Source organism: Eptesicus fuscus, chromosome 21, assembly GCF_027574615.1.
Source record: "Eptesicus fuscus isolate TK198812 chromosome 21, DD_ASM_mEF_20220401, whole genome shotgun sequence".
NCBI lineage: Eukaryota > Metazoa > Chordata > Mammalia > Chiroptera > Vespertilionidae > Eptesicus > Eptesicus fuscus.
The window spans coordinates 40,635,262-40,663,006 of record NC_072493.1 but is presented as its reverse complement, the minus strand read 5'-3'; the positions used below and the strand labels follow the sequence as shown (position 1 = coordinate 40,663,006).

The 27,745-nt window shown below is 51.7% G+C and overlaps 2 protein-coding genes and 1 pseudogene across 2 annotated transcripts; 2 read left to right on the top strand and 1 right to left on the bottom strand.

The window, feature by feature from the left end:
• Window positions 1-389: 389 nt before the first annotated feature.
• LOC114228621 (nascent polypeptide-associated complex subunit alpha-like) lies at window positions 390-3,295 on the top strand (annotated as a pseudogene).
• A 1,400-nt stretch (window positions 3,296-4,695) lies between these two features.
• PGLYRP1 (peptidoglycan recognition protein 1) lies at window positions 4,696-7,904 on the top strand. The gene is made up of 3 exons (XM_008158318.3): window positions 4,696-5,226; window positions 6,685-6,806; window positions 7,665-7,904. Exons 1-3 carry the CDS (start codon window positions 4,943-4,945, stop codon window positions 7,841-7,843), a joined length of 585 nt encoding a protein of 194 aa, XP_008156540.2. The 5' UTR covers window positions 4,696-4,942; the 3' UTR covers window positions 7,844-7,904.
• Window positions 7,905-8,416: 512 nt separating this feature from the next.
• CCDC61 (coiled-coil domain containing 61) lies at window positions 8,417-27,472 on the bottom strand. The gene is made up of 14 exons (XM_054710931.1): window positions 27,054-27,472; window positions 24,706-24,864; window positions 24,373-24,455; window positions 21,147-21,304; window positions 19,669-19,830; window positions 11,801-12,011; window positions 11,630-11,712; window positions 10,860-11,029; window positions 10,672-10,747; window positions 10,291-10,442; window positions 10,123-10,201; window positions 9,874-9,931; window positions 8,875-8,953; window positions 8,417-8,736 (listed from the first exon to the last, which is right to left on the bottom strand). Exons 1-14 carry the CDS (start codon window positions 27,064-27,066, stop codon window positions 8,639-8,641), a joined length of 1,581 nt encoding a protein of 526 aa, XP_054566906.1. The 5' UTR covers window positions 27,067-27,472; the 3' UTR covers window positions 8,417-8,638.
• Window positions 27,473-27,745: the final 273 nt, after the last annotated feature.

The window sequence follows — 27,745 nt, the reverse complement described above, 5'->3', positions numbered from 1 at the left end:
AAGCATTCTGAGGAGTAAATCTAATTTAATTCCCTATTAGAAAACCCCAAGATGAAAGGCAATAGAACAACTGCCCAATGACTAACGTTTCAGTAAATGCTCACAAGTGCACGTCACCGTTTCAGGCTGGCAAGATGCAGACTAGATAAAATTCCAACAAGGGAAGACCTCACCGCCACCCCACCCGGCTAATAATTATCGTCTTATTATCATGAAGGAACCTGGCGTGCAAATATTTACAAAAGGCTAGCTGCGTGTTTTGTAACCTGAAGGCTAAGGTACAAAGTTCCTGGGTTTCACAAGCTTCCTCTGTTCAAAGCTGTGCAGTGTGTGTACAAAAGTCCGCTCAGGGGCAGGGCAGTCACAGCATCTTCAAGGGCAGCCAGAAGGGCGGGTGGCTGGGGGACGCAGGGAGAGGGAGTGAGCGAGGTGAGGCGGGTGAAGGCAGCCATGGTGAGGAGCTCGGGACCCTTCCTGAGAGTCATGAGAAGCCACAGAAAAAGGTGACTCCTTTTTTTTAATGTTTTTTTTCTTTATTGATTAAGGTATCACATATTTGTCCTCATCCCCCCATTCCCATCCCAAACCCCTCCCCACGTATGCCCCCACCCCCCTGTGGTCCGTGACCACTGGTTAGGCCTATACGCATGCACACAAGTCCTTTGGTTGATCTCTCCCCTTTTCCCCCACCCTCCCCTACCTTCCCTCTGAGGTTTGACAGTCTGATCGATGCTCCCCTGTCTCCGGGTCTGTTTTTGTTCATCAGTTTATGTTGTTCATTATTTCCCCTAGACACGTGAGATCATGTGATACTAGAAATACACTTATAAGAACCGAAAATGAGACAAGCCACAATGGTTATGCTCGTTTTTGAAGGTGACCTTCAGGAAAGACCTGATCAGATCTGAGCTGTGGCCTCACAGGGGCCAGGGTGCATGCTGGGAGGTCACTGAGCGGGGCTGGGAGGCGGGGGGAGCAAACTCCAGGGGCTAGGAGATGGTGACAAGACCAGGGTGAAGACAGTGGAAACAGACGAAGGAGGGCTAATTCCTAAAAGATTTAAGAGGCAATAGCAACATGACTTAGGGGTGAACTCAATATCCATTTAATCATTTGGTATTTATTGAGCACCTGTTACGTACTGGCCATTGTTTTGGGTGCAAGTAATAAGAGGGAAGAGAATAGAGGTTGGTCAAGGATGGTACTCAGATGTGGCTATATATATATATATATATTGATTTCAGAGAGGAAGGGAGAGGGAGAGGGAGAGAGAGAAACATCAATGATGAGAGAGAATCATTGGTTGGCTGCCTCCTGCACGCCCCACACTGGGGATCAAGCCTGCAACCCAGGCATGTGCCCTTGCCTGGAATCAAACCCGGGCCCCTTCAGTCCGCAGGCTGATGCTCTATCCACTGAGCCAAACCCACTGGGCCAGATGTGGCTTTTGTAACTGGAAGGTGATCTTATAATTCCCTTGGACAGGGACTCCTGGAAGAGGATTCATTTCGGAAGAATAACTCGTGAGCCATTGGGGGGATCTTGCATGTGAAGTCCCTCTGGGACGTCCCAGGGGAGATGTCAAGTACACGGGTGAACGCACGGATCCAGAATTCAGTTGCGAGTTCTAGAGGTTATCTGCACTTCAGTGGGGGCTGAAGCCATTACCTGGATAAGGTCACCTGGCAGGAGAAGTATAACAAACAGGGAAGAATGAGTGAAAGGGAGAACAAAGGAGCAGCCAGAGAAGCAGAAGGAAAATCAAGGCAGTCTTATGACACAGAAGCTAAGGGAAGAGAGTATTGCGAGAAGGAAGTGGCCAGTTATGTCAAATGTTGCCCAATTGCCTGCGATCCTCCAGCTAATAAGTGGTAGAGCTAAAATTTAAAACCAGGTCTGCCCTAGCCGGTTTGGCTCCGTGGATAGAGCATCGACCTGCAGACTGAAGGGCCCCAGGTTCGATTCTGGTCAAGGGCACATACCTCGGTTGCAGGCTCCTCCCAGGCCTGGGCCTGGGCCCTGGTCAGGGCGTGTGCAGAAGGCAACTAATCGATGTGTTTCTCTCACATCAATATTTCTCTCTGTCTTTCCCTCTTTCTTCGACTCTCTCTTAAAAAAAAAAAAATCAGTGGAGAAATATACTCAGGTGAGAATTTAAAAATAATAATAATAAAATAAGTAAAATAAAATTTAAAACCAAGTCTAACTATTTAATAAGTGGTGCTGGGACAAATGACCAGCCATTTGGAAACAAAGTTAGATCCTACCTCACACCATATACAATTATAAATGCTAGCCAAGGTAAAGGTGTAAAAGTAACACAAAAAATAACAATATTTTTTAAAATAGACGAAGATGTATCAATGTGGAGAGATTTCTTAAGGCATTACAGGAAACACAGAAAGTGTAAAATAAAAAGCCCAACAGGAAAATGATCTGAAAAGATGCACAGCCCTAGCTGGTTTGGCTCAGTGAATAGAGCCACAGCCTGCGGACTGAACCATCCTGGTTCAATTCCGGTCAAGGGCACATGCCCGGGTTGTGGGCTCGATCCGCAGTGGGGGACTTGCAGCAGGCAGCCAACCCATGATCTTCTCTCATCATAGATGTTTCTATCTCTCTCTCTCCCTCTTCCTTCCTCTCTGAAACCAATAAAAATAAAAAATAAAAAGAATAAACTAGCTCTTTCTGCAGTCATCTTGGTTCCGTGTCCCTCCCACAAAATGCCTGGTGAAGCCACAGAAACCATCCCTGCTACAGAGCAGGAGCTGCCACAGCCGCAGGCTGGGACAGGGTCTGGAACAGACTCTGACAGTGATGGATCAGCACCAGAGCTCGAGGAACAAGATTCCACACAGGCGCCACACAACCAGCCCGGCTGGCGGGGCAGCTGAAATCCATGAAGAACCAGTCAGTAAAGCAAAACAGAACTGGAGTGAAAAGCAGGCACGGGAGGCTGTGTCCAAACTGGGTCTTCCACAGCTTACAGGGGTTACCAGGGTCCCCATACGGAAATCTAAGAAGATCCTCTTGGTCATCACAAAACCGATGCCTACGTAGTTTTGGGGGGAAGCCAAGATGGAGGATTTATCTCAGCTAGCACAGCTAGCCGCTGCTGAGAAATCCCAAGTTCAAGGTGACGCATTCTCAAACACTCAAGGAAACACACAGGCTCCAGCTGGACAAGAGGAGAGGGAAGAGGGCGAGGCTGATGAAACAGGTGTGGACGTGAAGGACAGAGAACTGGCCGTGTCGCAAGCAAATGTGTGGAGAGCAAAGGCAGTCGGAGCCCTGAAGAGCAGTGATGATATCAGGCGTCCTCACACTACGGCCCGCGGGCCACATGCTGGTGTTTTTGCCATTTTGTTTTTTTACTTCAAAGTAAGATGTGTGCAGTGTGCATAGGAATTTGTTCATAGTTGTTGTTTTTTTAACTATAGTCCGGCCCTCCAACGGTCTGAGGGACAGTGAACTGGCCCCTGTTTAAAAAGTTTGAGGACCCCTGCGTAAATGCTATCAGGGAATTACCAATGGAACCATCGAAAAAGGAGGACGCTTCTCTGTGTGATTCAAAAGAGTTACTGCAGCTTGGTGTGAATGTGCACTGTTTCCATCATGAAGAAAGTTATGGCTTCTTGTGGGATGAACTCAGCGGGCGCTTGATCTCTCCCCCCACCCCCAGAAAGCATGAAGACTTTAGAAATGAAAGCACATTTATTTCTCTTAAGACCTCAGCTCCAGCTGAAAAGATGTAATGCCACCGATCACCCCTTAGGATCTTTTCCCTTCTTGTAAGAAGGAAAGTACTGTCTGTCCCCGGCTATCTGTTAAGAACTTGTTTTTTAATCTTTATTGTTGAAAATATTACCTATGTTCTCTTTTATCTCCCATTGACCCCTTAGAGCTAAAGTAGCAGGAAAGGAGTCTGAGCAAACCAGGCAATCTGCTGAGCTCACCAGGTCTCTATCCGGGAGTGGGAAGGGGGTCCTGGCAGAGCAGAAGCCCCAGGAAAGCCTTCCGCCCCAACAGGTGGCCCCAAGCCATTGACTGGCGCTGGGCAAACGACTGCTCCTCTCCGGACCCCAGATCCCCTCCGGTGCAGCATGGAGCCGGTAGGGGCACCCACGTAAAGCATGCTGCTTGCTACCAGGACAGACATGAATTCAAGTCCCAGTGGAGCTTACGTGACACTACGAGTCAGGCATCCTCTGGAGGCTCAACACTGTCAACCCATGTAATCCCACACGGACCCTATTTTTAAATACCACCCCCATTTTGCAGGTGGGGGAAACTGAGGCACAGAAAGGCTGGGTCACTTGCCTGAGCCCACACACTGGGATGTGGCCAGAATTCAGCTGCAGGCAGCCTGGCTCTGAGTCCAGGCTCTATTACGTACCCTGTCTCTGCAGCATGACTTCCCTTCTCCCAGCCTCAGTGCGTTCAACTGTGAAATGGGCTTCTCCACACTCACCTCTTGGGTGTGCTGAGAGGGTTAAATGACCTCGGGCTTGGGGTTGGGAATGGGAGAACTAAAACACAGGCAGCCTGTTGCCATCTCTGCAGGAAGAAGGAAGGGGCCTGGGGCTCTCTCTGGAGAGGTGTGCAACGCCCCACTGGGAGGAGACAAAGCGGGCAAGGATCCAGGCCCCGAGAGTCTTCCAGAAACCACAGAGCTAAGTGCCCAGGGGCCGGTGCGCCTCTCCCCGCCCCCACTCTCAGCGGGGTGAGGGGCCCCTTGACTTTCTCCTGGGTTCCCCTTCCCCGCTTCCCTCAGGCCCAACCACTCGCATCCTGTTGCAGCCGGGCCAGAGAAGGAAGCGGGGTCTGGGGTCCCACGTAACCTGCCAGGATGTGAAGCAAGGCTTTCCCCGCCCTTAGGCCCCAGCATATACAGGTGCATCCAGAGCTGCGCTCCTAGCCAAGCCTGCGCGCCCTGCTCGCCATGGCCCGGCTCTGCGCGCTGCTCGCCTGCGCCCTGCTCGCCCTCCCAGGACTCGGGGAGAAGGCGATAGAAGACGAGGCCTGCTGCGGCCCCATTGTGCCCCGGAAAGAGTGGAGGGCCCTGCCGTCCGAGTGCGCCCGGGAACTGGCACTGCCCGTGCGCTACGTGGTGGTGTCGCACACGGCGGGCAGCCCCTGCGACACCCCGGCCTCGTGCCTGCAGCAAGCGCAGAACGTGCAGCACTACCACGCGCGGACACAGGGCTATTGCGACGTGGCCTACAAGTAAGTGCGGGGAGCGGGAGGTGGGGGGGCCTGGGGGACCGCGGGACCCGCCGGTCTTGGAGCCGCCCCGCTGCCCGCTGGCACCTGCGCAGCTTCCTCGGCCGCTTCTCCCGTCACCACAGCGGGCTGGGGCGCGCAGGCAGCTCGGGATGCCCGGCGGCGGCGCGGAGGGGCTGAAGCCCAAGTGCTGATCGCCGCCTGGTGCCTTTGTTAGGAGGCTGGTCCCGGGCCCCAGCTCTGCGAGGGCTGCCTGGGGCCCGGCAGGCTGACGCCTTCGCTCGGCCTCCTCCTCTGCCGTCAGTGGGACTGGTCCACCTGATCATTAAAGGCACACACCCCCGAGCATGTAGCGGGAGCCCCAAATCCGTGGGCTATGCCGTTAGGCACCTGCTGTAGGTGCGGAATGCTGGGATGGGAATCTAGCCCGACTGGACTTCAAGGCCGGCAGGGAGACAAAGGCAGCCAGCGAACTGGGGGGGGGGGGGGGGGAGAGGAGAAGAATGAAAGAGGTGATAACAAGAGTGATTGAGGGGGGCCTCAGAAGCTGAAGCCAGACCCACCTGGGCTCCTTCTGAAGGGCAGGCTCCCGGTTATGGTGGCTCTGAGGCAGCCTGGGGTGCGGGGGCTGAGGAAGTAAGCTAGGGGGACCGCAGAGGGGAAGGCTGGGGGGTGGAGGGAGCCCCTCCTGCCTGAAGGCCAGAGCTCAGGGCGTGGAGGTAGCAGGGAGGAGTGAGCAGCAGGTTCTGCTTCTCCAAAGACGCTGACCTTCTGGTTAATTCCAACATGCCGGGTCAGGCTCTCTCAATCAGGATGTGTTGAATGAGAGTCTAAGACCTACCAGGACTGGGAACCCGTGGCAGGTGCTAGGGCCCCGGGGTCCGTGTCTGGTGGTGGCCCAGCCCTTCGGTCCCTGGTCCTGACCCCCAGCAGGCAGCCGGAAGCAGGAGGCAGGCTGGGGTGAGGGCACTGGAGCTTCTCAGTGGAGATTTCTGAGGCAGGAGCTCTGGGGCATGACCTTGGGAGTCACCTCTCTCTAAGTCTGCTTCCTCAGCTGCAAGGGGGGTGGCAGCAGTGCCCGCCTCAGAGGACATCACGCGAGGCCTCGGCAGATCAAGAGCTCAATATATCCTCCAGGAGGCAGGAGAGAGCAAGGCATCAGATCCTGGGGGTGGGAGCCATGAGGACCCGGGTGAAAATCCTGCCTCTGCCCCTGACTGGCTGTGTGACTGTGGGCAGGTGTCTCTACCTCTCTGATCATCTACAGAATGGGGCAATAGTGACTCATGGGTTGCTGTGAGGATGAAAAAAGGTGCATCCAGAGCTGTGCTTGGCATTTTAGGGGCCACTATCACTGGAGAGAAGAGGGGTGTAGGGGAAATTGTGAGTGGCAGGAGCAGGGGCAGGGCAAGCGGAGGAGGGAGTCCGCTCTCATTCATCAGTCTCCCTCACCCCCCACAGCTTCCTGATTGGAGAAGACGGGCTCGTGTATGAGGGCCGGGGCTGGAAGATCAAGGGTGACCACTCCGGTCCCACCTGGAACCCCAGAGCCATCGGCATCACCTTCATGGGCAACTACATGGGTGAGTGACTGTTCCACCGGTCAGGACAGGCCGCCATGGCCGGGTGGGGCCGGGGGGGGGGGGGGGGGGGGCAGGAAAGGAGGGAACAACATGGTGTGTAGTTGTGGAGAGGCTCTGCCACCCACAAGCTCTGTGACTTTGGACAAATGACTGCTTTTCTGAGTCTCATTTCCTCCTTTTTGTTTCTTTTTGTTTGTTTGTTTGTTCGTTTGTTTTTAATATATTTTATTGATTTTTTACAGAGAGGAAGGGAGAGGGAGAGAGAATTAGAAACATCAATGAGAGAGAAACATCGATCAGCTGCCTCCTGCACACCCCCCACTGGGGATGTGCCCGAAACCAAGGCACATGCCCTTGACTGGACTCGAACCTGGGACCCTTGAGTCCGCAGGCCGATGCTCTATCCACTGAGCCAAACCGGTCAGGGCTCATTTCTTCCTTTTTGGATAATGAGAACTTTCAACCACATGGTTCGGATGAGGATGAGTTAATCTGTGGAAAAGTCCTAAGAAGGGCTTGACAGTATCACTGTTGTGGGCAGGCCCGAAGGCCTAGGGACAGAGGGGGAGAATGACAATGACCCTGACAGCCAGCACCTGCTGGGCCAGGCACCATTCCGAGGGCTTGACATACACTAACTCGTCTTACGGTCCCATAGCTCTGTGGCAGGTGCCACTACTCTCTCCTTTCACAGATGAGGAAACTGAGGCACAGAGAGGCTAAGTCACTGATGGGGAGTGGCAGGCTGGGTTCTGGGTTCTAGTGGGCAAAGCTGGGAGGGCACAAGTGGAACCACTACCCACACCACCTCTGCCCTTTGAGGAGACCCCAGCTTAAATCCTGCCTCTGCCCCCGCAGAGCGGTCACCCCCGCCCCGGGCCATCCGGGCGGCCAAGAGTCTGCTGGCTTGCGGAGTGGCTCAGGGAGCTCTGATTCCCAACTACGAGGTCAAAGGGCACCGGGAAGTGCAGCAGACGCTCTCTCCAGGCGACCAGCTGTACGAAATCATCCAGCAGTGGCCACACTACAAGGAGTGAGGCCCTGACGTCTCCACCCCCCAGTGAGAAACCCCTCCAATAAAAGTGCACCTCAAACTGCGCTCCCGAGCCCGCCACACGCCTCCTTCCCCACCTCCTCCCACAAAGACCTCAGTCACTCTCACCCACCTCCTAGCACTCTGTCCTCGCTGGTACTCGGAACCCAGAGGCCCCAACCCTGAACCAACCCCCGAGAGATGCCAACCCAGAGCAGCGTCACCGCTCAGAACCCGGAGTTCCCAGGTCAGCGCGCAGGGATCAGCACAAGCCGCCCAGATGTCACCGGCAGCAGCTCGGGGGCCTCCCAGGCAGTGAACCAGCCTGCAAGGCTCCCCTCCCCCCCACACAGCCAAAGTCATCCTGAGCAGGACCGCTGCTGGGACCCATGGGGATGGGCTGCTCACCACCACCCCGCAGGTCCCCCAACTTTCACTGCTTTAGAGTGCAAGATTTTTCCTGAGCCTGAACCCCAATCTGCCTCTCAGTCACAGACATGCCCAGAAATGCACACAGGTCCCCCCAATCCTGATATCTCCCCGCTTCACCCTTACCCTTCAGTCATAAGCTTAGGGATCCCAAGGGTAAATATGTTTATTTACAAAATACACAGACCCTCCCTCCCAGCATGCAATGCCTGGGAGAGTGAGAGGAGTAGGGGGCCTCACACACCTGAGACCCCAAGAGCACCAGGAGAGGAGGGGCGGGGCCTGGGCGGGGCTGGAAGGGCACAGCAGCCCCGCCCCCATCCAATCCATTGGTGGGCAAGGGATGGAGGGGCAGTGCTCCTTCTCAAGGTCATGACCTTGTGTCCAGTCTGTTCATGTATTCCTGCAAGGCCTTCAAACGGGCGTCTATTTCTGCTATGTCGGTTGCCTGGTAGTCAGAGCTGTACTCTGTGAGAACAGACGTGGGTTTGGGGGACTGTGAGGGGCCTGAAGCCACAGGGAGCTCTGGGGCCCAATAAATGCCCTCAGTACCACCCCAGCAGGCTCTGGGGCAGGTGAGGGGGAGATGTGGAGTCCCAGGCTCACCTTTGATGGGGACCCAGCCCCCAGAATTGGCCAGATGCTTCGGACGGCGGCCGCGTTCCATGGGAGTGAACTTCTGCAACTGGGGAGACAGGAAAGGAGTCAGGTATTCTCCCTCTACTCCTGCCCTCCAAGTCCCACCAGAAATTCTGCACCTAAGGACCTCAGGAAAAATAAGAGCTGACACGTATTAGGCACCTATAACTTTCTATCTTCACCAAAATCCTCTAAAGTGAATACTATTACCATCCCCGTTTAACTGATAAAGAAACTGAGGCCCGGCTGGTGTGGCTGGGTGGTTGAGTTTGGACCTATGAACCAGGAGGTCACCACTGGATTCTGGTCAGGGCACATACCCAGGTTTCAGTCGGGATCCCCAGTAGGGAGCGTGCAGGAGGCAGCTGATCACTGATTAGCTCTCATCATTGATGTTTTCTCTCTCTCTCTCTCCCTCTCCCTTCCTCTCTGAAATCAATAAAATATATATATTTTTAATATATATTTTATTGATTTTTTTTACAGAGAGGAAGGGAGAGGGATAGAGAGTTAGAAACATCGATGAGAGAGAAACATCGATCAGCTGCCTCCTGCACACCCCCCACTGGGGATGTGCCCACAACCAAGGTACATGCCCTTGACCGGAATTGAACCCGGGACCCTTCAGTCCGGCCGACGCTCTATCCACTGAGCCAAACCAGCTAGGGCCAATAAAAATATATTTTTAAAAAAGAAACAGGAACAGAGACTGAGAATCTATCTTGGAGTCACACAGGTCTTAGGAGGCCATTTGTGGCCAGAGCTGGTGCTCTTGACCAGTGTCCTCTGCCCCTACGCCGCCCCCTCCTCCCTCCAATGCAGTGGTCGCAAAACACGGTGTCCAGAAGCCCTTCCCAGGCGCCTCTGCAACCCGATCCCCATACTGGACGCGGGGAGAAGGGAGCACGGGCTTCTGGTGGTTTCATGCTGCCCTCCCTGCTCCGAGGCCTGAGGAGAGACACTCACCGTATTGGACCCACTCAAGGTTGTGGAGCTGGGCCGCTTCCCACGCTGGCTGCGAATACTAGAGGGAGGAATGGGGACCAATGGGAGGGATCTTTGGCATCTCCCACCTTAACCTCCCCTCGGTTTAAAGGCTCCATCGCTCATTTTCCCAGCAAGGCTGTTCCCAGTCTCCCCAGCCACCTGTACGAAGGCGGTCCTTCCCTCCCCCCGCCCCCACCCCCCCTTCCACCCCTCCCGCTCAAGTGTTACCCTCTAGAGAGGGATCCCGAGAAATCCTCGAACTCGCTGCAGGAGCTGGCGGACGAGCAGCGGCTGCGGAAGCTGTCCACTAGAGGGAGACGGAGACGGTGAGCCTCCAGCACTCCCCAGTCCGCCCGCCCAGCCCGCCTGCCGGCCTGGCGGCCTCCACCTGGTTACCCGAGGAGCTGCGGTTTCGGGAGCGGTTAGCCGCGTCCCCTCGGCCCGTCACGGCAGCAGGGGGACGAGTCTGGCGAGCCCAAGAGATGGACGGCCCGTCCCCGCTTCCTCCGCTGCCCAGTCGGTGCCGCTGCCGCTGCTGCTGCTGCTGCCTGGGGAATGGCAAGCAGAAGCCCGCCTGTGCGCCCAACCAATGCGGGGGAGGGCGTCGCTGCGCCCCTGCGGGTCACAGCCAGAGCAGGGGACGCCTGAGGTCACTTGAGGCAAAGGGAGAGATGGAGCAGGTGACAGGTGACGGAGGCAGATGGGAGATGGGGACAGACCAGAGGAGCAGGTGAAGGGGCAGAGATAGGGGCGGGTGAGGAGGAAATGGATGCTAACTTCATCTTGATCTCTCGCAGCTTCTTCTCCTTGGCTTTCACAAAGGCTGTGGGGTCAAAACGGGGCAAGCGACCGCCTAGGATGGGGTGGGGAGGTGTGGAGAGAAGAGGCTGGGGTCACGGGATCATGCCTCCACCCCTCCAGTCCATTCCACCTCCTCCCACGGGCAGGGCAGGGCTGGCACAGACCTGAGGGCGAGGGCGAGGTACGGGCAGGGCGGCCTCGACCCCGGCCCCCGCGGCCACTCTCCCGGGAGGAAGAGCGGGCGGCGCCGCGGCCACGCGAAGTGGACCGCTCCCTGGACGACGAAGCCCGGTCCTCCCGGGCTGGGTGCGGCACCACTGGCGAAGCCCGTCTCCTGGGAGCACAGGACCCCGTTGTCAGCTTCCCACCGGCCACGACCGCTCCTATCCCAGGCCTCTTTCCGACTTCCCCACCTGCGAACCTTCAGGTCCACCCATTTCTAGACATTCGTGCCCTCGCCTATGTATACGACCTCCCCAAACCTTCTCCCGGGCTCTGCCCCGCTCGGAGCCCCACTACCCCTTCCAAAACACACCATGTGTCACTTCCCACAGCCTGGCGGCCCCCTTCACCTGCCCCTTCTTCCTGAGGTCTCCCACAGCTCCCTGGTGTCCCTCACTAATTACCTACCACCCACCCCCAATAGAAACCTGCAGAAGTCACCCAGATTCCCACCTGCAGGGCCACGTCCCACCCTCAGGCCGCGCCCCTTTCCCTGGTCCCTTCGAGCAGCCCAACCTCCAGAATGCCGCCTCAAGCCCTGCCCATCTCTCCAGACCCCACTCACCTTGGCCAACTATTGGAGTCCCGTGTGCCACGTGCAATCCAGTCGGCCCCTCCCAACCCTCCATCCAACCCCGACCCCGCAGGCCCCGCCCAGAGGCCCCCCCGGCTCCGCCCAAGGCCCCGCCCCCGGGCCCCGCCCCGCCCTCACCCCCTCCGGTACGCGGCCAGCTCGCTGTTCAGCGTCTTCAGCCGGACGCGCAGGCTCCGCTCAGACGCCTTCACCTCCTCGAGCTGCCAGGAGTGGACAGGAGCGCAGAGGTCCGGTCCGAGGCCCAGGTCTGCGCCCCCGGCCGCCCCGCCAGCCGCAGCGCTCCCTCACCTCCTTGGCCAGGCGGCGGCAGTCCTGGCTGCGGCGGCCGGACCCGCGGTGCCCGAGCCCGCGCTCTTGCCGCAGCTCCAGCTCCAGGCTGCGCACCAGCCCGCGCAGCGACTCGGCCTCCTGGCGCGCCGCCCGCCCGGCCAGCGCCTCCTCGCGCGATCGGCCCAGCTGGGCCTCCAGCTCTCGCTTCTCAGAAGCTAGGCGCGACACCCTGGGTGGAGGGGATAGAGGGAGAAGAGCTGGGGTGGGGGGGAGCCGAGAGACACGCTCCCTTCATCCCCATTCCTCCACGGACACGCACCACCATTTCACCTGCCCCACAAATGGAAACCCACCCCTCCCAGCTGTCCCCATGGTGCCATCACCTCTCCGCCTCCAGTTACCCCACGTGACAAGGACTTGGCCACACTACCCCATCCCTCCCACCGGAGGACACAGCTGTGTTGAGTTCTTATTCCAAAATATAGCAGTGATCTTTCTCCATACCCTCCAAGCCTAACCCTGAGGTCCCAGCCTGTCTCTGGCCCCTTAGCTGGGTCTCACTGCTTCCTCACCAGAGGAGTCTTTCTAAAATACAATCAGGCACTACAGCGCTCAAAATCCTCTGAGAAAAAGATGTACACACAGCCTACTACTTGCAGCACTTTTTGTAATATCAAAAGAGTGGAAATAACCAAAATGTACATCAACAGGAACTAGATGAATTTCTATGGTACATCCACTAAAATGTGTACCACACACCCCTAAGAAGGAACAGGAAGATCTCTAGATCCTTTCAGGATATAATTTTAGAAACAGTACAGGAAAAAAAAATGTTTCGTATGTCTCTCTGTGTAAATGAAAAAGGGATATTATAAAGTATAATGTTCATATTTTCAAAAATATATACGGATAAATCACAAACTTTAAAAAGGGAGGAACAGAGGTGGCAACAGGGATGAAAGCTGGACCCTCTGAATGTCCCCTCCTTGTTAGTTTTGAATTTGGAACTATGAAAATATTTTATGGAAATAAATTTTAATAAAAGCAATCACTAAAATTTTTAAAAGAAACTGGCTCAAACAGACCTAACTGTATATCAAAGTTAGTGGCATATTGGAGAATTATGTCAAGTGACAAAGCACACACACATGCTTTATTTTAGCAAGTAGGAAGTAGCCTAAGGACACAAAGAACTGCAAAGAAACCTTAAACTTCATTCAGTGCTCCTCTTCTTAGTAGTTATATTGGTGTCATTAGGATAAAGAAAATAAATAATTATGTTACTGTAACTAGAAACTAAGACTTTCAGTATGAGAAAAGACATACAAATCAAAGAGGTTAATGCGAACCCATTTTTCTCTTTCTAAAAATGTAAAAGGCCTAAAAGTAATGTCAACCCAATGGCAATTAGCACCCCTAATAACCAGACTGTGATCTCTAAAAACAGTTTCCCACTAAAAGAAACCACAGCTCCTTGGGAAAATTACTTACACCAGTTCTGAGGCTGGAAAAGCACAAGAAAGTCCAGGACATCTTGACATGCCAGAAAACAGCCTCCCAAAATATACTCATGCCCAGACCCCCAGGACCTATGAATGTCACCTTATGATGTGTCCTAGGCAACCAATCGGTCTCTCTCCAATGAAATCAAAGACCTTGCCCGGCCAGAGTGCCTCAGCTGGTTGCAGCATCGTCCTGTGCACCGAAAGGTTGCCAGTTCCATTCCAGTCAGGGCACGTGCCTGGGTTTTGTGTTCAAGCCCCAGTCGGGAAGCACACGGAAGGCAACCAATTGATGTTTCTCTCTCTCTCTCTCTCTCTCTCTCTCTCTCTCTCTCTCTTCTCTCTAAGCATGTCCTTGTGTGAGGATTAAAAAAAAAAAATCAAGGACCTTAACATGAGATTATAAAGTGGGCCTAAATATAACCAACAAGTATCCTTAGAGAAGCAGAGGGAGACTAGACACAGAAGAGGAGAAGGCAATGCCACTACACAGGCAGAGATTGATTGGCATCAAGTGGTTACAAGCTCAAGGATGATGGCAGCCGCCAGCTGGAAGAGGCTAGAACTGGGTTCTCCTGCAGAGCACTGCCCATCAACACCTTCATCTCATCCCAATGAAAGTGACTTCAGACCTCTGGTCTCCAAACTGTAGCGGAATAGATTCCTGTTGTCTCAAACCACAAAGTTTATGGTCACTTGTCAGAAAGCCATAAGAAACCAACATGGCATCAATTCGGTTTAAAGTCAAGCGTTCATAAGAATAGAAAAAACTCATTGGTCTCCATGGCGGATGTAAGGGAACCAACTAATTCTAGTGACAAAAGTTAAATAAAGTAAAAAAAAATAAAAATCAAGCATTAATCATGCCTTTCCCATAGGAGATGTATATCAGGGGAACGAAGTAGTTGATGAGAGAATGCTTTTCTTTATTGATGAATCCCAGCGAACAAAAGTATTAGAGAATCAGATCACTGCCCTGTAAAACCCCTAATGAAAAGTCCATCTAGCCACTGATTGTCAATAGCTGCTAAAACTATATATTAACTCAATGGTTACCACCTGGCCTGAAGATCAAAACCAATTAAAGATCTGAAATATATAGAGAGGTGCCTATATTTGGGGCAAAATACTGAATTTCCCCTTTGCAATCAAGACCAAGACAAGGATGCCACCTGCTAGTATCTCTACTTCTCGGCGTACTGCAGGTCCTTGCCAGTGCCAAGAGGCAAGAAATAGAAACAAAAGATAAGGATTGAGAGGGAATTAGCAAAGCTCATTTGTAAACATTGAAAACCAAAAAGAATCTAGATAAATAAGACATTTGACTGAAGTTACTAATATATAAATATCAATTATACAAAAAGCAATATGACTTACATTTAAAGTAAAGAAACCATTAACAAGGGCATCTAAAGTGTGATGGAACAACATTATTGAGACATTAAATGAGACAAACAGAGAGATAAACTGTTTATAGATTGGAATACACACTACAGTATTTATAAAGATCTCAGCTCTCTCCCTAAACAGTTCTACTGATTCAGTGCAATACCAATCAGATTTCCAACAAGTTTTTTGTGCTTGTACTGAAAAACCTATTGATTCGGAAATTTATATGGAAATGCAAATTGCCAAAAATATATGGAGCCCTGGACAGTGTGTTCAGTGGTTAGGGCATTGGCCTGTGAAACAAAGGGTCTCAGGTTCGATTCCAGTTAAGGGCATGTACCTGGGTTGCAGGTTTGATCCCTGGCCCCAGTCAGGGCAAGTGTGGGAGGCAACCAATCGGTGTGTCTCTCTCACATGGATATTTCTCCCCCCTTCCCACCGCCCTTCCTTCCACTCTCTCTAAAAATCAATGGGGGCGCCCCTGGGTCCGGGTGAAGCTGGATCCCGGGTCCGGGTGAGGCCATGTGCCCCTGGATCCGGGTGAGGCTGGGTCCCGGGTCCGGGTGAGGCCGCGCGCACCTGGGTCCAGGTGAGGCCACGTGCCCCCTGGGTCTGGGTGAGGCCACATGCCCCTGAGTCCGGGTGAAGCCGTGCCCCTAGGTCCGGCCGAGACCAAACCAGAGGGAGTCGGACATGCATTACCACCATTTGTCCACCATCCAGAGCTGAGGGGTCAGTGCTGACATGTACACATAAGGAACTGGTGGACATTGAAATTGGGTCTCAAAAGAACTGTTGGTCCAGAAAGAAACTCACTACAGACTGATTCATTTGCCTGTCAGCATAACTATTATTGCTCGTCTCACATTCAGTTCCTATAAGTATATCTCTAGTGACACATGATCTCGCTCATCTAGGGGAAATGATGAACAACATAGACTGATGAACAAGAACAGGACCAGAAACAAGGAGGCATCGATCAGACTATCGGGCCTCAGAGGGAGGGTAGGGGAGGGTGGGGGTGGGGGAAGAGATCAACCAAAGGACTTGTGTGCATGCATATGAGCCTAACCAATGGCTAAGTTCAACAGGGGGTTGGGGCATCCGTGGGGAGGGGTGTGGGATGGGAATGGGGGGATGAGGACAAATATGTGACACCTTAATCAATAAAGAAATTTAAAAAAAAAAAAAAAAAAAAGAAAATAAATAAATAAACATAAAAATCAATGGGGGGAAAATATACTCAGGTGACGATTAACAACAAAAATATCTTGAAAATGAAAAACAAAAGGGAAAAACTTGCTCTGCCCATATCAGACTAACTGTAAAGTTACAGTAATTATAATTGGGTAGCTGGGACAGACTACTAGATGGTACTAGAACTAGGACAGACAAATAAACCAATGGCCTGCAGAGCACAGAACCTCACCTATGTATAAACACGACCTGTGAGAAAGGTGACAGTGGCTGAGCAGTAGGGAAAGGTCACTTTTCAATACACGGCACTGAGAAAGGCCCTCCACCTCACCAAACATCAATTCCAGGGGGACATGAATGTGAAAAGCAAAACACAAGAATCACAGATGATGATATAGAACGTCTTCATGACACTGGGAGAAAAGGGTTTTAAGACAAGACATAAAAATCACTAGCTGGGAAGAAAAATTTATAAATGAGTCTACATAAAAATGAAGAACCCCTGTTTATCAGAAGACATTATTAAGTCAGTGAAAAGGCCTGGGGAAGGAGAATTTCTGAAACATACACAATTAACAAAGGACTACGTGCAGACTATAGTCAGAACTCCTGGAAAGCAGTGAGAAACAGAGGACCAGGAGAAAACCAGACACGATGGGTGAACAGGCAACTCACACTAGAAGAAACCCAAGTGGCTACTAAACAGGAAAAAGTGCTCCACCTCCTGGGCAGCTAGGGAAATGCAAATGAAAACCACCAAGAGGCCCTCACCTAGAGCGTAGGCTTGTGGACTGAAGGGTCCTGGGTTCGATTCTGATCAGGGGCATGTATCTTGGTTGCAGGCTCGATCCCAGTAGGGGGCGTGCAGGAGGCAGCTGATCAATGATTCTCTCTCACATTTAAGTTTCTAACTCTCTGTCCCTCTTCCTTCCTCTCTGTAAAATCAATAAAACATATTAAAAAAAAAAAAAGAAAAGAAAAGAAGACCACCAAGAGATGCTGGGCTGATGGGAACTTCATAGGAGAGGAACCCAGCTCTCATCATCAGAACTCATCAGTCCCAGCATCCCTGACAAGAGGCAGGTACGCAGCACCAAGGTGTCTTTCAAAAACCTCAATCTGATTAGCTGACAGGTTTGATAACCACGTCACCAGAAATGTGAAAAACAGAGCAGTACATTAACTGTGGAGATAAAATCAACAAAATCCAGACTGTACCAGGACAACTACCCTGGCTTCTTCCATTAATATGTCACATGAAAAAGGGGGGACTAATAAATTAAAAGATTTAAGAAACACATCAACAATTGCAATGTGTGCCTATATTTGGATATTAATTCACACAAGCCAATTATGAAAGACATTTGTGAGACAATGCTTCTGCTTTTATTTTAAATGTCCTGTATGTTAAAGAAACATATTGAACTGTTTACGGAGGAATTTTTTTCTCAGGGGAGAGCGGGGAACATAGACCAAACAAAGATGAGCAAAATGTCGTGACCACTGAGGCCGGGGCACAAGTACATGCGCATTATACTACTGCCTACTTCTGTGTGTGCTTGGAATGTTTCCTAATAAAGTGTTTTTCAAAATCTGTGGCTCCCCCAAACCCTCCAAGGAGTTTCCCATTCAGCCCCTTCCAGCAGCTATCCCTGCCCCCACTCCTCCCACCTTCCCCTTCCGGGTGCTCCAGCCAAGCTTCTCTTAGCAAATATAGCTCCCCCACCTCCCCCCCTCCTCTCCCCCAGAACTCTCCTCCTTCTCCAGGTGGAAGGACTCCACTCATCCTTCAAACATCACCTCCCAGGGAGGCCGCCGCCCCAGCCAGGCTAGGTCGTGTCCCTGCTCTCTGCTCTCCTGGCTCTCCGTACATTTCCTTCCTGGCTTCCTCCTGGTGTTTATCAGTGGGATCATCTGTTTTCTGTCTGGATCCTCCCCCCATGAGGACAGTCACCGCCGTCTGGCCAGTGGGAAGGAACCCGGGCTCTGTGACCAGGCTGCCTACATCCAACTCTGTTACACTAATTACAAGCTGGGTGGCCTTGGGCAGTTTCACTTCACTCTGTGAAGTGGGACAATAATAATAAAGTACCTATAACGTTGTAGGAATCTAGGAAGAGTGCTTAGACCAGGTCTGGCACGGATTAAGGGCCCAAAAACATTACTAGTGCTGGGTGATGTGTCTGACACACAGTGTGAACTCGTTAAATATTGGATGAATGAACGAATAAATCTTGGAGTCTTCCCAAACTCCCTAACTCCAAATTGGAAAGCAGCAGCCACTGTCAAGCTATGGATCTTGGTGCAGAGGGCGCCACCTTGTGGCCAGCCTGAGTGAGAAACACGCACGCAGACACACACCAGGCCTGGGGGCAGCTCCTGCAGAACTGAAGGTAAAAGCTCCTCCTGCTTGGAGCACTGCACTGCCCGCCTGCGCTCCCCCTGGAGGACCCACAGGGCTCTGCAGCCCCCTGAGCTCTCACACCCGGGGAGGGAGAGGCCTGGTCCTCCCTGTCGGCACTGAGGACTCAGTCCTGGGCTAGTAACTGCCAAGAGTGAACAGTGGCGCCCTCGCCGGTTTTGCTCAGTGGTTAGACCATAGGCCTTGGAACTGAAGGGTTGAGGGTTCAATTCCAGTCAAGGGCATTATTCCGGTCAAGGGCATTATTCTGGTCAAGGGCATTATTCCGATCAAGGGCATATACCAGGTTCGTGGGGACACGTTTGGGAGGCAACCAGTGGATGCGTCTCTTTCACAAGAATGTTTCTCTCTGTCTCTCCCCCTCCCTTCCACTCTCTCTGAAAATCAAGGGAAGAAAATATGTCCTCAGGTGAGGATTACCAAAAAACAAACACACACACACAAAAAAAAAGTGCACAGGGGCTGGGGAACCCACAGGGACTTGATGCTGGCTGCCTGGACTCAAGATCTAGGCTGGCCATGTTAATCACTGTGACCGGGGCAAGTTCTCTCACCTCTTGTACCTCAGTCTCCTCCCTGTAAAACAGGGATGACAGCAATGCCTCCTTTGTGAGGACCGAATCATAAAGCACTGAGCAGGGTCCCTAGTACCCTGTTAAATGCTCAACAACATTCGATACTGGTATTACTATTATTTCTGTTAGCCCCACCCCCACCCCGCCCAATGTGTGGGGCCTCAATATGTCCAAAGCCTTTGCTCACTTCACTCTTTCAGTCCCCTGTTCTCACCACATTCCCACCTAACACAAGGCCTTTGCACATGCTGTTCCTTCTGCCCAGAACGGCTCTTCCCCAGCCCCTTCTCTGACCCACCCCAACACCCTATCAGGTTCCTTCCATAGCACAGGCTCCCTTTCCTAACTCCTCTCCCTTCGCAATGATGCACTCGGTGCTTATGTATCAACATCCATCGGCCCCTGTGGTGGTCACTCACGAGGGACAGGGAAGGGGCCAGCACACAAGAGGCACTGAACAGAGCACTTCCTCCCACCCTCTTTGCACATGCTGTTCCCTCTGCCTGGAATACCACTCCTGACCAGGCCGGGTCAGGTCCCCTTTCTGGGATCCCCCACCCTGCCCACACTACGTCTTCACAGATCTGTCTCCCCCACGGGCCTGGAGTCCCAGGAGGGCAGGGCCAAGATTGTCTCGTCACCCAGCACCATCCAGCACAAGGCGGCCAGGAGAGCTCAGAATAAATATTTGGTGAATGATGGACCGCCTTCCTCCTAACAGTGCTGCGCACAGGGCCCCGCAGTGCATGATGGGATGTGGCCCCGCCCACAGCCCCAACGGCCCACCCGTCCCAGACTCACTGCTCCCGCAGGTGCCAGATCTCAGCATCCCGGGTGTCCCGAGGGTCCTGGCCGTCCAGCCCTCGAAGGCGGCCCAGCTCCTCCTTCAGTGAGCGGATGATGCCCTGAAGGAACACGGGGTCCGGCTTGCCCTGGTACGGGAGGGGCAGCGGGTAGTGAATCCTGAGGATTAGAACCGTGGCGTCTCAGAATCCCGAGGGTGTCTACCAGACCCTGAGAGCCTTGGGGTACAAAAACACACAATTCCAACAACTTCACCTTCCCAGAGGCTGAAGTTCCAAGCACAGCTTCCAGCCCCTCCCTGCCCCCTTTGCACCAGTCAGCTCCCCCTCCCCCCAAGACCCTCTTATATAGCAGCTGTGGAACCACTGGGTCATGGCACTTGCAGCCAAGCACAATCCGAACTGAGATTCCATAGCAAGAGACTCCGGGACCCTGGCCTGGGTCCCCCTGGCTGGAGAAAGGTAGGGCACCTTGATGAGCTGCCCCACCAAACGCTACTCATAGAAGATTGAGAACTTCCCACGGCAAAATCCAGGAGCTATTAATTACCGGAGCAGACACTGTGCCAGCTACCCAACTGCCATTCCCAACTCCCTTCTCCCTTCTCTCCATAGCCTCCGCTATAAAGACAGATAGCCACTCGTTTTCCCAGCATCCCTTTCATGTGACCACTTAGGGCCAACTACTACAGGAAAGGTCATATGACCATTACTGGCCAAATATTATAGGAAGTCTGTTGGGAGTCTTCTGGAAACACTTGGTTTTCCTGATAAAACAGTAGATGCATTTAGCAAGCACGGCCCTGTTCCCCTTCCTCTTGCTTGGATACGTTTGCGATGCCTGAAGCTCCAGCAGCCCCTTTGTGACCATGAAGAGATACAGACGAAATCAAAATGCCAACGTGTTGCCCTGGCCGGTTTGGTTCAGTGGTTAGAGTCTGCCCTTGGACCAAAGGGTCACGGGTTTGATTCCCGGTCAAGGACGCGTTCCTTGATTGCAGGTTCCATCCCCAGCCCAGGTCTGGGGTGAGTACAGGAGGCAACCAATTGATGTAGCTCTCTCACATCAATGTTTCTCTCCCTCTCCTCCTTCCCTTCCACTCACTCTAAAAATATCAATGGAAAAAATATCCTCAGGTGAGGATTTAAAAAAAAAAAAAAATGCCAACGCTTTAAGGATGACACAAGAAAACAAACAAAAAACCATAAGGAGCTCAAGTCTCTAATGAAATTGTTGATTTCGACCACCTGTCTAGACATCTTGTTAAGTGATAACTATTGTTTGTTTAAGGCACTGGTGCTTGTAGCCAGACACAATACTAAATGACACAAACCTCAAAAATGAAGATTCCAAAGGCAAGCTCAAAGCAACATCCCTGCCTACCCTGGGCACCAGGGTTCCTGAGGTCCAACCACATCCTCTCCCATCTGCCCACCTAAAGCCGGCCTGGACCTAAAGCCAGTCCTTGGTCCCACCTGTCAAACTCCACGGAGTAAATGAGAATCAGGTAGCGCTTGGAGTTGAGCTGGGCCGACCTCGAGGCTGAGGGACCTGGGCGGCCCCCCATCTTGCGGTTCCGCAGGGACTCCAGATCTGTGTAGGTCAACAGGTCAAGGGTGACTGATTCGCTGCTCTGTTGGGAGAAGGTGGGAGGAGCTACCACAAGACTCAACATGGCCATACCCACATCACCCAACCCACTCACTGGTCCACGCCCTGACCTGTTCTGGGAGCTATCTGGGCTTTCCTAGGCTGCTCCCGAGGCACACGGTGGCCCTGTCCAAGGTGCTGGCACAAGGACATCGTCAGAGGGAGAAACTAGGAAGAACTAAATGCTCAACCATGGGGGACAGCTTGGGACTGTGGCTGTCCAAGTACTGCCCGCCAACCGCTGGGGATCCCTGAGACCCTTCCAGGGAGTCCAAGAGGTCAACACAATTTGCATTATAATGTTAAGATCATTTTGCCCTTGTGCTGTGTGTGTTACACTAATGGTGCAAAAGTAATGGTGGGTAAATATGCTGGCGACCATTAGCGGAAATTCAGCCAGTGGCATCAAATGTTCCAGTAGTCACTACATGCCATGCCGTCTCAGTGGGGGACCAGGGAGGCGAAATAAGCAGACAGACAGATAAAACACAGGAAATGAAACCTGGGAATATTCTTGATGACGCTGTGAAATTTATTAATTCTATTGCATCTCATCCCTTACGTGCACAGCTTTGTACTCCTCTGTGTGACAGCTGTCTCAGGAAAGCACTGTGCCATCGAGTTTTGAGCTAAGTTGGCCACTTTTTCACAAAACGCTATTTTTACTTGGAAGAACCACTGACAGACAAAACCAGGGTTATTCAGCCTTGGGTGTCTGGCAGGCATTTTCTCAAAAATGAACAGAGTGAGGCTGTCTCGTCCAGAAAAACAGCTGACAGTGTTTGTTGCCAATGATAAAACTCAAATGTCAAAGCGAAAATGGGAATTTGGGAAACCTTCTATCTGCCACCGTGCGCTGCACAGCCTCAGGATGTTGCAAGACTTTCCTGGTGAGATCAGTGAGGACATTAACAAATGGGACTTCCTGGTGTTGTATAATGACATGGGACAACATTTGGAAGAGCTACACAACTCAGTGAACCAGTATTCCCAAATGACCAGTAAGTGAAGTTACAAAATGGGTAATAATAGGGCCAGGCAAAATGCAAAATACACCAGTAGATTTCAGGGTAACAGAATACAAAAAGTTCATTGCTATGGTTTCAGATTCCACAATGCAACCAACCTTAAAGGAACTATCACCTGGTGGGGAGGGAGGGTGAGTGCGAGGAGATCAACCAAAGAACTTGTATGCATATGTGCATAACCCATGGACACAGATGATGGGGTGGTGAAGGCCTGGGGTGGGGGTTTGGGGCGGGCTAGAAGAGGTAAACGGGGCGGGGGGGGGGGGGGAACATATGTGATACTTTCAACAATAAAGATTTTTTTAAAAGAAGAAAAGAAAGCACCACCTGTCCAGTGTTAATGTGTTAGCTAAGAAAAACATGCTCGATTATCTGAAAAAACTACGAAAGGGCTCCCTTTCGAACCTCCTATCTAGGTGAGGCAGATCTTTCTCCATATACTGAACACGGAACACAGAGGAGACCCGCCAGCTTCCGGTTAGCAGTTTTAAAATGACACCTAAGTAGCATTCCTTGTCGCTCTAAGTTTCAACCAGCGCTTTCTATCCTAGTACTACTTTTAACTTCTTTTTTTTTTGAAAATATATTTTATTGATTTTTTACAGAGAGGAAGGGTGAAGGATAGAGAGTTAGAAACATCGATGAGAGAGAAACATCGATGAGAGAGAAACATCGATGAGAGAGAAACATCGATCAGCTGCCTCCTGCACACCTCCCACCGGGGATGTGCCCACAACCAAGGCACATGCCCTTGACCGGAATCGAACCCGGGACCCTTGAGTCCGCAGGCTGACGCTCTATCCACTGAGCCACACCGGTTTCGGCTTTTAACTTCTTGACATATATTTTTTTCATCTGTCTCTCTCCCACTAGAATGTCAGCTTCATGAAGACAGGGACTTTGTCTCTTTGTTCACTGTTGTGTCCCCATGCCAACGACAGTTCAATGAAATGAATGATTAGCTCTATTCACTAATGTAACGAATTTTTATGAAATATTGCTGAATCTTTCAAAAGCAGGTTACAGAATACCTTGGGAAATATGTCAACTAGCCCTAGCTGGTTTGGCTCAGTGGATAGAGCATCGGCCTGAGGACCAAAGAGTCCCGGGTTCAATTCCGGTCAAGGGCATGTACCTCAGTTGCAGGCTCCTCCCTGGCCCGGGCCCTGCTCGGGGTTCATGCAAGATGCAACCAATAAATGTGTTTCTCTCACATCGATGTTTCTCTCTCTTTCCCTCTCTCCCACCCTCCCTAAAAATCAATGAAAAAATATCCTTGGATGAGGATTAACTATATGCAGGGCAAAAGTATTAACTATATACAGGACAAAAGTAGATTTATAGCCCTGACCGGTTTGGCTCAGTAGATAGAGCGTCGGCCTGCGGACTGAAGGGTCCCAGGTTCGATTCCAGTCAAGGGCATGTACCTTGGTTGCTGGGCACATCCCCAGTGGGGGGTGTGCAGGAGGCAGCTGATTGATGTTTCTCTCTCATCGATGTTTCTAACTCTCTATCCCTCTCCCTTCCTCTCTGTAAAAAAATCAATAAAAAATATATTTTAAAAAAGTAGATTTACAGTTGTTCATATGAAAAATAATACAATAATTAGTAGATAATAATACAAGAATAAACTCTGTGTTTTGCATACTCACAACTGTAAACATACTTTTGCCCCACCCTGTGTAATCATAGATATGTAAATGCACACATCAACACACACACACAGATTCACAAATGAATAAAGAAATGAAGAAATGACCAGATCTTCACCAAAATATTACCAGGAGCGTTAGGAGTGATTTTTTTCTTTCTTCTTTACATTTCTCTGTGACCTGAATATTCTACATGAGAATAATTCTCATTAGAATCAAAATAAGCCACTTACATCTGGGAAAGAAGAGAAAGCCATAGCCCTGTCCCTCCAATGAAAGAGGAGAGAGAAGGTCTTGCATTCATCAGATGGGCTTCTACCCCCAGGAATCCAGGGGACGGAGACCTCCCCAGCCCCCAGCCTGGTCCCTACCTGGGTAAGGGCCGACTCCAGCATGTTACAGAAGATGCTGAACTGTTTGAAGTTCCCTGTCTTGTGAGTCAGATCTTCGATGACTGGGTGGGGAGAAAAGTCCTTCCTGAGGTCTGACACTTGCCCCATCCCAGGGCAATGCATCCCAGCTTTCTGACTTTCCCGGACTCCAGTGCCTCCGGCCTGAGGGATGAGACCTACACCCCCCACCCACCTTAGAGCTTCTGGTCAGGTACAAGGGGCAGGTGGGCAGGACCCCAGTTGGCCTCATCTTCTAGGAGAAGCTGATCCCGGGGAAGAACAGGCGAGCCCACCCCAGGCAGGCACACTCACAGCCGGCATCGAACTCGCCCCGCCACTGGTCGGCCGTCATCCGGTCCTCCACCTCCAGCTCCAGCACCTGTCCCGACACCACCACCCGCACGGCATGCTCCACACCCCGGAAGACGTAGTCCACCTGCAGGCCGGCCGGCTGGTCCATGGCCAGTGTCACTGGAGAAGGGAATGAGACAGAGACCCAGAGCGGCTGAGAGCCCAGGCTCAGGAGCTGGAAGGTCAGCGTTCATTTCCTGGTTCTACCATTTACCAGCTGTGGCACCTTAGGCAGGAGACGCTGCCTCCATTTCCTCATCTGGAAAATGGGTATAAGACGGCACCAACCTCATAGAGTTGACATGAGGATTAAATTGGATAATACGCATAAAAGCACATAGTAATATGCCCTGCATATTACTATGCCCAAAACATGCTGGCTGATAGAATATATGATTTCCAACAAGAGAATCATGATTAATACTATTGATTATTTATGAATCCTTATGCTAATTTTATTATTCACTCATTCATTCAGCAAACATTTGCAGAGAAAAATCCAGCTGGAAAGGGGACGGAGAGTACTGAGGTCGGGCGGGGCAGAGATTTCAAACAGGGGTGAGGGCAGGCCTCTGTGTGAGGCTGACATTTGCGCAGAGAACTGGAGGGCAGGGAGCGGCCACGTGACTCCCCAGGGAGAGAGGTCCCCGTAGAGAGAACAGCCAGCGCTATATATTATCAGTGAAACACTAAGTCGTTCTCATTGAATTAAAACTTGACTTTATGAATCAGTCTGTTGTGAGCATAAGCACCTTCTCTTAGCCGTAGCTACTCCTCACATTGGCTCCCCGCGGAGCTGGAAGAGAGAGCCAGGCCTCCGCCTCAGCCTGGGCCCTCGGGGCTGGCTCACAACGGCAGCCCTGGCTGCCTGGGTTCACATCCAGGTTGAGCCACGTGGAGGGACATGAGCAAGTTACTTAGCCTCCCCTGGAGCCAGATTCCTTATCCTTAAAGCAGGCACCACCCTGGGTGCTGGGGATCCAGGGATCAGATGATGGCCCTACTGTCAGGGAGGGTGGCAACAGTCAGAGGTAAAAAAAGGTCAGGTAGTGAGGAAAGCGAATGCTGGGGGGTGGGGTTGCTCTTTGGCTAAGGTGGCCAGGGAAGGCCCCTCTGAGCAGGGCCTGGAGGGAGGGAGGAGACAGGTGAATACCGGGGAAGAGTGTCCCAGCCGAGGGAATAGCCAAGTAAAGGCCCCAAGGTGAGTAGTTCCTAGTTTGTTCTAAGAACAGCGAGGAGGGCAACCTGAGGGAGGGAGAGGGTAAGTGACGAGAGCAGGGGTGAACGCGCCAGATGACGGTCATGCAGGACAACTAGGCGGGGTAACAGTGCCCAGACTGGTGAAGGCTGAAATGAATGAATCACGTTAAAATCCTTGGAGAAACTGAGCCATGCCTGACACACAGCAAACACTCAATACAAACGGGCATCGTCATCATCGTCATTATTGCTTTGTTGTTTCTGAGCTTGAAAGGGACTACAGAGACAAGGCAAGTGCATTCCCTCCCCAGGGTACAGATAGGGAAACTGAGGCTCAGCGAGGAAAAGGGCCCTGTCCAGAGTCCCAAAGCTGCTCCAAAGACAGAGCCACCCAGGGCTGTCCTCACCCCACTCATGCAGACCCCCATGACTGATCTTCTCTCCCATCACCTCCTTTAGTCCTCACACTTTCTGATATCGGGAGACGTCATATTGTGAGGGAGAAAGAGCTGAGCCTGAAACTCTAGGTTAGTGATTTTTAACTTTTTACAGTCCTGGAATCTAATGAGATCTCAGAACACCGGCTCCACGTACTCCACCCCCCCCCCCCCCCCCCCAGATAAATGAACAGGCCCATCACTTTTGCAATTAATTTCAGGGGCTCCCAGAACATTGCTTCCAGACTCTCATCGACAGACCCCCTTTCTCAAAGGCCCAATGACAACTGTCTCAGCCCCACACGTCCTGACAGGCACCTGTCCCTAGACCCAAGCAAGCTCTTGACTTTATTGGCAGAGGGGTCTCTGGTCTTGGAGCGGCTCCTAAAACCTGGAGACCTCTTTCCCCGGAAAATTCACTCTTGCAATTGTGCTTTCACCCTCTGGGCAGTTCAGAGGTCCCCACAACACATTTCAACGTATCACTCATCCCCTGGACCACAAAGTGGGTGCCGTGCAGTGCTGGACCTGTCCCTCCTCCCTCCTAGCCACCCCTGCCCTAGACCCCGCCCACCCTGAACATACCCCACCCCATTCTGGGATTCCCTGGGCCCAGAGCCCCTCCCTCCCTTCTCCTTCCCCCTAGCCCCCACGCTGACCCTATGCTTCTACCTGCATCCTCCATCCGTGCTCTGTGACCAGTGGCCCATGCTGGTGGCTGGTTTTGTTCCAGTCCCAAGTCTTCCCCTCCTCAGCTTCTAGACCCTGCATCCCAGCCAAGCCTTCAAGGGTTCTCTCTTGCCAACCCTCAACATCAACACTTGAATGTTGTGCTTGGTGTGGACACCCCAGAACCCCACTCTGGCCCACACACAGCAGTCAGACAAGAAGAAATAAAAGGCATCCAAATTGGAAAGGAAGAAGTAAAACTGTCATTATTTGCAGATGACATGATACTGTATACAGACAATTCTAAAGATTCCATCAAAACACTATAGAACTGATAAATGAATCTAGCAGGTAGCAGGATAACAAAATAAATATCCAGAAATCAGTGAATTTTTATACACCAGTAATGAACTATCAGAAAAGAAAACTAAGAAAACAATCCCATTTACAACTGCATCAAGAAATAAAATAAAACACCTAGGAATAAACGTAACCAAGGATATAAAAGATCTGTACTCGGAAAATAATAAGACACTGAAGAAAGAAATTAAAGATACAAGTAAGTGGAAACAGATACCATGTTCATGGATAGGAAGAATGAACACCATGAAAACGGCCATACTACCTGAAGGAATCTATCAATTCAACACAATTCCTGTCAGGATACCAATGGCATATTTCATAGAACTAGAACA